General features: G+C 41.1%; 1 protein-coding gene and 1 pseudogene across 1 annotated transcript in view; one reads left to right on the top strand and one right to left on the bottom strand.

The window, feature by feature from the left end:
• INTS8 (integrator complex subunit 8) overlaps positions 1-9241 on the bottom strand; it is a 76133-nt gene that overhangs the window by 769 nt on the left and 66123 nt on the right. The window contains exons 25-28 of the mRNA XM_014592735.2: positions 9191-9241; positions 8219-8292; positions 8074-8138; positions 7590-7633 (exon numbers count right to left, since the gene is read on the bottom strand). Coding sequence (XP_014448221.2) covers positions 7590-7633; positions 8074-8138; positions 8219-8292; positions 9191-9241 — 234 coding nt within the window. The remainder of the gene's footprint in view (positions 1-7589; positions 7634-8073; positions 8139-8218; positions 8293-9190) is intronic.
• On the top strand, positions 633-3196 carry LOC102470667 (serine/threonine-protein phosphatase 2A 55 kDa regulatory subunit B alpha isoform-like; annotated as a pseudogene).

Raw genomic sequence — 9241 nt, 5'->3', positions numbered from 1 at the left:
AATGGCTTCAGTTTTGTTTTGTTTTTAAAGTTTTTTGCCTTAGGGTGCATGCACTGGCGAGGGGGAGAAACAGACAGTGGAAGGGAAAATGAGGAATTACCTCCTGCGGGAGATAGCCATGCCACAATCCCTTCCCCTCCTGGAATGATCTTGGGCACAAATGCACATGCATGCATGTCCAGTGTGAGTTTCAAGCCATCAGATCTGGGACTTAACTGTAGTTGGCTACCTGACAGTCCAGCAATGTAACCACTATGCCATTTGCTGGTACCAGGCTTCAGTTTTCGAGTACAAAACTAGCTACCTGTTCAGCATTATATAACAACTACAATGGCTTGATTTTTCAAGATTGGAAAAAAAGTATCTCAACCTACTAAAGATCCTTAGTTCTTAGTAGATTTTTGCTTGTTTGTTTTTTAAGAGATTGATTTTTGCTATACGGTGTGTGCACTCGCCAGACAAAGTAAGAAATCACTCCCTGAGGGGATGGCCATACCACAACCCCTTCTCTCAGGATTTTGTGCATGCACGCACAGATGCCCAGCATGAGTTTCAAGTTGCTAGGTCTGGGACTGGAACCGCAGTTGGCCACATGGGAATCCAGCACCATAACCACCATACCACTTGCTGGCCCCCTATGGAACAATCAGTGGACCCAGTCAATGACTGACTGACATGATCTCGATTTAAAAATTGTAAATCTCAAGACTATTAGCTTGAATTTTTTGTTTCAAACCATGTCTTCCATCTCATCCTTTATGACTGAAGAATGCCAAGGCCTTTAATATACAGAGCTGGAGGAGGGAATGATATTCAGTGGTATTTTTCACAGGTGAAAGGAGCAACAGATGATGTAGCAGAAGCTGATACAATTTCTATGATAGAACTTAATCATTCTGGAGAATTACTAGCAACTGGAGATAAAGGTGGTAGAGTCGTCATCTTTCAACAGGAGCAGGAGAACAAAACCAGTCCACTAGCAGAGGAGAATATGTTTACAGCACCTTCCAGAGTCATGAACCAGAGTTTGACTAATTGAAAAGTTTAGAAATAATAGAAAAGGTCAACAAAATTAGGTAGTTACCCCAGAAAATACTGCTCAATTTTTACTGTCTACCAATAACGAGACAATGAAATTATGGAAAATGAGTGAGAGGAAAGACTAGAAGGACATAATTTGAAAGAGGAAAGTGGAAGGTACAGAGATCCTACTACAGATATAACGCTAAGTACTAGTCTTTTTTTTTTTTGGAGAGGTTTTTGCTAGAGTGTGCGTGCACTCACCAGAAGGAGAAAGACAGACAGGAAGCGAGAACTCACCCCCCCCAGGGGGGATGGCCACGCCGCAATCCCTTCTCCTTTCTCCTCTCAGGATCTTGGGCACGCACGCACACATGCCCAGCGTGAGTCTAAGCCACCGGGTCCGGGATTGAACCACAGTCGACTACGTGGGAGTTCAGCAACATAGCCATTACACTAAATGCTGGTCCCCTGAGTGCCAGTCTTTAGGCCTATGGATCTGATGGTTGAGGCCAGTCCATGAAGAATTATTTGCCAAAGCTCATACATGTCACATTAATTCAATTTCTATTAATAGTGATTATGAAACATTTATCTGCAGATGATGTGCAGATTAATCTTTGGCATCTGGAAATCACAGACAAGAGTTTTACTATCCAGATATGGATATCAAGCCTGCAAATATGGAAGAGCTAAGAGAAAGAATCACAGCCAGCAGAATTCCATCCAAATAGCTGTATACAGTGGCATTAAAGGAACTATCCGGTTATGTGACATGAGGCCATTTGCCCTCTGCAATAGGCATTCTAAATTGTTTGGAGAACCTGATGATCCCAGTAATAGGTGTGTGTGTGTGTGTGTTTTTTTCCCCCTGAAATCACCTCCTATTTCTGATGTAAAATTCAGCCATAGTGGTAGATATATGATAACTAAAGACTATTTATCAGTCAAAATCTAGGACTTGAATATGGAAAATAGGCCTGTGGAAACATACCAGGTGCAGGAATACCTCAGAAGTAAACTTTGTTCACTGTATGAAAACTATTGCATTTTTTATGAATCTGAATGTTGTTGGAATGGGTCTGACAGTGTTGTCATGACTGGATCTTACAATAATTTCTTCAGAATGTTTGACAGGAACACAAAACAAGACATAACCCTAGAAGCATCATGGGGAAACAACAAGCCTCGCACAGTCCTGAAGCCACACGAAGTCTGTGCAAGTGGCAAGAGAAAAGAAGATGAAATAAGTGTTGGCAGCCTAGACTTCAACAAGAAAATCCTTCATAGAGCCTGGCACCTCAAGGAGAGTATCACTGCTGTAGCTACTGCCAACATTCTGTACACATTTCAAGACAAAGTGAATTAGGGTTGGCATTACTAGCAGAAGAGCCCACTTCCTGCTTAGTTGAGAGAGCTAAATTTAGCATTTGTAGCTATAAAAGAGAGAGGTCCATTGTGGCACTCATTCCAGTGTTTGACAGTGTGCCATTTAATAATGCATTTCTGTAGCTACGTGGAGAAAGTTCTATGGATTCACCGTGCTGTTCTCCATGTCTGCTAGCCATTTGCGTAAGGATAGGGCACTTTTTATTTAAATGATTTATTGCACCATCTTGCCTAATGGGCTAGATTGAACTGTGTCAACATTAATTTATTCCACTTTTTATGCCTTCTATTGTGGTGACGTCAAACACAGTAAAAGCCTTCAGTCATGCTATGGTATTTAAATTAGGTATCCACATTACTGTATCATTTGTGGGGTACACCCCTTCTCCCTTTTAAAATTAAATACAGTTCATTCTTTAAAAAAAAAAAATAGTAAATCTCACAATGTAACTGCTGGGGCTTTTGAGCAACTCTGCTAAGGCCCGATCCTACCCCTCAGGAATATACTTTCACTCTTACTTAATAAACTATCTTTTCCTTTTGAAACAAAAAAATTACGCTATATGGCTTGAGGGAAGTTATTACTATTCAGAAATGATAGTCATGGTCAGTTTAGCATGGGGGTTAGGGAATAGAAGGAATTTGCTAGATGGTGCCATTTTAGTATAAAGCACAGCATATGGCAAAGGCTGGTGCAGGGGTATAACTAAAATAGTTTCAAACAAATTCTCTTAAAGACAACTGGCTATAGGGACCAGCAGTTAGCGTAATGGCTATGTCGCTGGACTCCCACGTAGTTGACAGTGGTTTGCGTCCCAGACCCGGTGGCTTAAAACTCACGCCGGGCGCGTGTGCATGTGTGCCCAAGATCCTGAGAGTAGCAGGCTGGCACAGTGGTCAAGGTGGCTGGATCCCATGTGACAGTGTGGTTCGAGTCCTGTAAAACATGGTGGGCACATGTGCCCCCAAATCCCAAGAGGACAACAGGGGAAAAGGGACTACAGCATGGCCAGGCCCTCTAGAGATGCTTTCTCACCATCCCTCAATGTCTCCTAGGAACACATGCCCATAGCAAAACTAAATAATTAAAAGTTAAGTCAATGGAAAAAAATTGATTAAAAAAAATGATCAGGGGGAACCAGCAGTTAGCGTAATGGCTATGTCGCTGGATTCCCACGTAGTTGACCACGGTTCACGTCCTGGACCCAGTGGCTTAAAACTCAGGCCGGGCACGTGTGCGTGCAAGCCCAAGATCCCAAGAGGAGAATGGAGGAGAAGGGATTGCAGTGTGACCATCCCCCCTGGGGGGTGATTTCTCGCTTTCTGTCTCTATGTCTCTCTTTGTCTGCCTGGCAAGCACACGCGCCCTGTAATGAAACCTCTCCAAAAAAAAAAAAAAAAAAAAAAAAAAAACCCAGGCTGAGGGATAAAAGGTAGCCAGAGTAGGGGGCAAGTGGAGGAAAGTTTTTGTAAAGAATGAAATAGTTCATAGCCTATGGGAAAGGTTGACAATAAAACAAAAAGTTGCCTTCATCAAGAAGTACTTGCAGAGTGGGCTTAATGATGAGTATAGCTATAAATCACTTTAAAAGTGAAAGCAAGGACTCATTGAGCCAAAGGCTATTAGCTCCATGAGGACAGAGAATGGTCAGTCTTTTCTGTTTATCCCAAGCATATAAGAGGCAAGAAAGTTGAGACCAGCAGATTGCGTAGTGGCTACATCATTGGACTCCCACATACCTGACTGTGGTTCAAGTCCTAGACCTGGTGGCTTGACAGTCACCCTGGGTACTTGTGTGTGTCCAAGATCCCAAGAGGAGAATGGAGAAGGAACTATGGTGTGACCATCCCCTCTGGGGGGTAATTTCTCACTTTCCTGTTCTTTGTCTCTCTCTCTCTCTATAGCAAGTACACATGCCCTAAAGCAAAAATCTCTGGGGGTGGGGGGGTGGATAAAAGGAGGCAAGAAAGGTACTAAGAATGGAAAAGATAGAGAGGACAAGGGGCTCAACAGGAAGAAAGTCTATAATATCTGACAAGAGTGCAGACCTCTGACTTATGGCACTCAAAACAATTAAAAGAGCTAAGGAGTCAGCAAGATTAGACCGGTTTGGTCGCAAAACCAGAGTCTATATGGTTCTAGAATATTTTCCAACAAACTCAATGGCCCAAGAAAAGAAAATAATTATTGACCCAGTTCAGGGCTAGGACTTTTCCAGGTAAGATAAAGAACAAACAAAACAAAGACAGCTGCCAAAGATACTGGTCAGAGTTGATAGTCAACCACAGTTAGTAGGGGCTTCTGAGAAACTTAAAAAATGATTCCAGTTCCTCTCCCCAAACTAATATAATCAACACCTATGAGTACTAGTATCTACTGTACTTGGGGTGAAAAGGGATATAATTGGTTGACAGACTAAAACAGATACAGATAGGAATATCTCACTGATTATGAAGAGTACAGGAGCCAGAAAATCAGAGGAGGACAGATACTGGCAGAGAGTGGGTTACCCTTTAAGATCTTATGTAGAGGGACCAGCAGTTAGCATAATGGCTATGTCACTGGACTCCCATGTAGTCGATCGCGATTCGAGTCCCGGACCCGGTGGCTTAAACTCACGCCGGGCGCGTGTGCGTGCGCGCCCAAGATCCCGAGAGGAGCATGGAGGAGAAAGGACTGCAGTGTGGCCATCCCCCCTGGGGGGTGAATTCTCACTTTCTGTCTCTCTCTTTCTGGCGAGTGCACACACCCTAGAGCAAAAATCTCTCTCAAAAAAAAAAAAAAAATCTTATGTAGAACAACTTGGGCTGGCAATAAGATAGGGCTACAGTGCCAGCCTGTGGCCTGATGGTTAAGGTGGCTGGCCCCACATGGTCAACTATAGTGTTTACATCCCAGACCAGCAGCTTTAAAGACATACTGAGAGGGCAGTGGGTGGCATGGTAGTTAAGGTGCTGGACTCTCACATGGCCAACTGTGGTTTGAGTCCTGGACCTGGTAGCTTGCTTTCTCTGTCTCTCTCTCTCTCTCTCTCTAACTCTCTCAAGTGAGCCTATGGCAAACCTAAAAAAGTAATAATAAATAAAGTTAAACGAACAAACAAAAAACATACTGGACAGGCCAGTAGGTGGCATAGTGGCTAAAGTTCTAGACTCTCACAGGGCCAACCACAGTTCAAGTACCTGACCCAGGGATCAGCAGTTAGTGTAAAGGCTATGTCGCTGGACTCCGATGTAGTCAACCGCAGTTCGCATCCTGAACGCAGTGGCTTAAACTCACACTGGGCGCATGTGTGTGCGCATACCCAAGATCCCAAGAGGTGAATGGAGGAGAAGGAATTGCAGCATGGCCTTTCCCACCTGGAGGGTGATTTCTTGCTTTCTATCTCTCTGTCTCTCTGTTTTTCTGGTGAGCGCACACGCCCTCTAGCAAAAATCTCTAAAAAAAAAAAAAAAAAAATCCCTGACCCAGAGACTTGAAACTCATGTTTGGTGTGTGTGCATATGTGCCCAAAATCCCAAGAGAAGAATGGAGAAGGGATTGTGGCATGGCCATCCTCTCCCAGGGTGTGGTTTCTCACTTTCTCTCTCTGTATCGCTCTGTCTCTTTGGCAAGTGCACGCATCCTACAGCAAAAATCTCTCTTCAAACACAAAACCAAAAAACATATCAGACACATGTATATGCATGTCCAAAATCCCAAAATGAGGGAGAAATGGAAAAGGGTTTGCAGCATGACCATTCTCAATTGGAAAGAGCGGTACTTTTTCATTTTTCTGTGTGAATGTATGTGTGTCCTCAGTGACTGCATTAGCCCTCTAGCCAAAAAAAAAAAAGAAGCTGATGACACTACACAATGGAACTGGGACTGGCAAGGACCTATATGGCTAGGGATGACAGATAAGTTCATCATGTCTCTTTTGATGAATGTAGAGGCGTAGCCAGGAGGTTAAGTGAATGAGTAAGGAGACAGACATATGCTTTTAAGGAGAAGGGGCTTTAAAAATACATGTGTGTGTAGAAATTATTTGGTAATAGCAAAAATTTCAGTATTGCCTTCCAAACCCAGGTAAACTGGAAATGAGAGATGAGTAGCCCTCAATCAAGTAGAGCTACTTTATATTCTTTTTCCATTTTTTTCTCTCCCCAAAAGGTGCTATTGTCATTGCTTCAACTAATGGGTAGCCAATTTAGGCCATTTGAAAGATACTTAACAGTATATACTTGTTAATATGAATGAAAGAGCAAAGAAAGTATCTATGATACTGATACAGCAGATGTTAGGAAAGTAGAAATGGCTATAAAAGTTTTAGCTGTAACTCAAATAAATAATTCATCTGTTAACTACTGAGCACCTACTATGTGCCAGGCACCATTCTATCAATAGTTACCAACTATCTGGGCACTTGTGTATGGGTGCCCATGATCCCAAAGGAAGATGGAAGAGAAGAGATTGTGGCAGGGCTATCCCCCCGAGGGGTGATTTCTCACTTTCTGTTTCTCTGTCTGTCTGTCTTTTCAGAAAGCACACATGGCCTATAGCAAAAATGTCTACAAAATAAAAGGCACCAACTATGACAAAATCTTACCCTTGTGGGGAAACAGGTGATAAATAAGTAAATATATAGTGTGTCAGATCTTGGTAAGTGTTATAGAGAAAAATTTTGAAAGGGAAACAAGAATAAGAGTATTGGAGACAAAGGCAAGAGACATTGCTATTTTATAAGATAGGAAAGGACATCTCTAAGAAGGTCACGATTGAGAGACCGGAGGTAAACTGTCCCTGGAAGAGAAATTTTCAAAAGCCCTTACATAGTCAATGTTCAAAGAACAACAGAAGCACTGGTGTAGCTGAAGTTAGCAAGGGGCAAAGCTGGATAGGTAGGCTGGAGGTTAAGGCCCATGCAGCTTTGTAGGCCAGCGCAAGGACTTTGACTGTAAGATGAGAATCCACTTGAAAGTTTAGAGCAGAGAAATGACGTAAGTAAACATTTTAAAATAAAACAAGATGGCACAGTTCATATTATCTAAAAAGAATCTTTTAAAAAGTAACTACTGATAACCAAATCCTGGCAGTAACTAGGCACACATAAAAATTTTTTTGGTTGATTCAAATCTTAGCAATTGTTTAACATCTGAAAACCAAATATATCATGAAAGAAAAACATAAGGTAACTTACTGCAATTTGCCTTTTATCTGTTTCTCCTCTTTTATGATGAAGATCTGAATGAGTAAGTTAAGAATAAAGCTTGGCTGTCTCTGTAGAGCAGGAGTTAAAAGCCATGTCTAGAAAGCCAGGTCCTACATGAAGGACCAAGTTTGAAATCCTGACCCTTGCAGCTCGAAAAACAACACTGGGTTCGTGTGTGTATTCCCATAATCCTGACTGGGAAGAGATGGAGGAAAAAGGGATGGCATGACCATGACCCGTTGGAGAGAACGTGTGCACGTGCATTCTCTCGCTCTTGCTCACTCTCTTCAGCAAGCACGTAGGTCTTCTGGCAATTTTTTAATAATAGTAAATTTGATAGTATTAAATATGATGATAGATCCTCAACTTGGTTTTTCAGTTTTGGCTTGGAAAATATGCACACAATATTAAATACTTTTTTAATTTATAGAGGTGAACTGTTCTAACATCACATACATTGATGAAAGGATACAAGTCAAGTATTCCAAAATGGTAACATCCCATATGTAGTCATAGTAGGAGTCCATAGCGTCATGACTGAAAAAAAGAATTCAGTTATTTCCTTTTTCTCAAGTAGTAAAGTCTCATCCTCATTTTATTTTAAAATTCTTTCATACCTGTTTTGTTCCTGAAGTGATTTAAAGGCTGTTTTATAGTCAATTTCTCTGAGGAACTGACATAAAATTGCCACCTATAAAAACAGATTTGAAAATGGTTTCATGTAACAACTGATTATAGAGGGTAAACTAAAAATTATATGTAGAATACATTTTTTTAAGTAAAGGTACAGCTTTTTAAAAGAATTATTTTATTTATCGTTATGATTATTTTTTTAATTTACTATAATCATTAGAGAGGAAAGTAAGAAACCAAGCCTCCAGATCTGGGATTTAAACTGCAGTCAGCCATGTGGGAGTCCAGCACCCTAACCACCATGCCACCTGTTGGCCCCCAGAATACATTCTTTAAGAAGACTTGCACAAATAGGGTCAGCTCCTATTTATGGATTCCATCCAATTTTAATTTCAAAAACCTTTACAAAAGTGGCTGACAAGTACTTTTTTCAAATAAATTCTTAAAGCTTTGTTTATATGACTAAGAAACTGACAAAGAGCCATTTCAAAACACTGAAGTGGACGGCATGGAAAACTGCCCTGTAAAAGTGTCATGACAAGGCTTGGTTGGCATGGTGGTTGGAGAGGCTGGGTGTCACATAGTCGACTACCTTGTTGAAATCCTGGACCCCGCAACTTGAAAAATACATTGGGCTATATGCATGCATGCCAAAATCCCATGAAGAGAATGGAGGAGAAAGTACTAAGACTTGGCCATCCACCCTGATAGGGTGATTTCCCACTTTTCTTCTCTCTCTCTGCCAAGCACATATACCTTATAACTGTCCCCCCACAAAAAAAATCTAAAGAATATATCAAACTCTTAAACACTATAAATGTAAGTAACTTTGATATGGAAATACAAAACTACTGTATGTAATTTTAATATGCAAGACAAAGCCCAATCTAATGCTTTATAAATATTATAAACTCAAACATAAATAAAAATAAACCATCATAATGTTATGAACCAACCTGTGTGTGGCAATTCAGCAAAGAACAACATTTTATCATTCGTTTTATCAC

Source organism: Tupaia chinensis, unplaced genomic scaffold (assembly GCF_000334495.1).
Source record: "Tupaia chinensis unplaced genomic scaffold, TupChi_1.0 Scaffold138407_1, whole genome shotgun sequence".
In the NCBI taxonomy this organism is placed as follows: Eukaryota; Metazoa; Chordata; class Mammalia; order Scandentia; family Tupaiidae; genus Tupaia; species Tupaia belangeri.
This window is presented reverse-complemented; position numbering and strand designations above follow the sequence as displayed.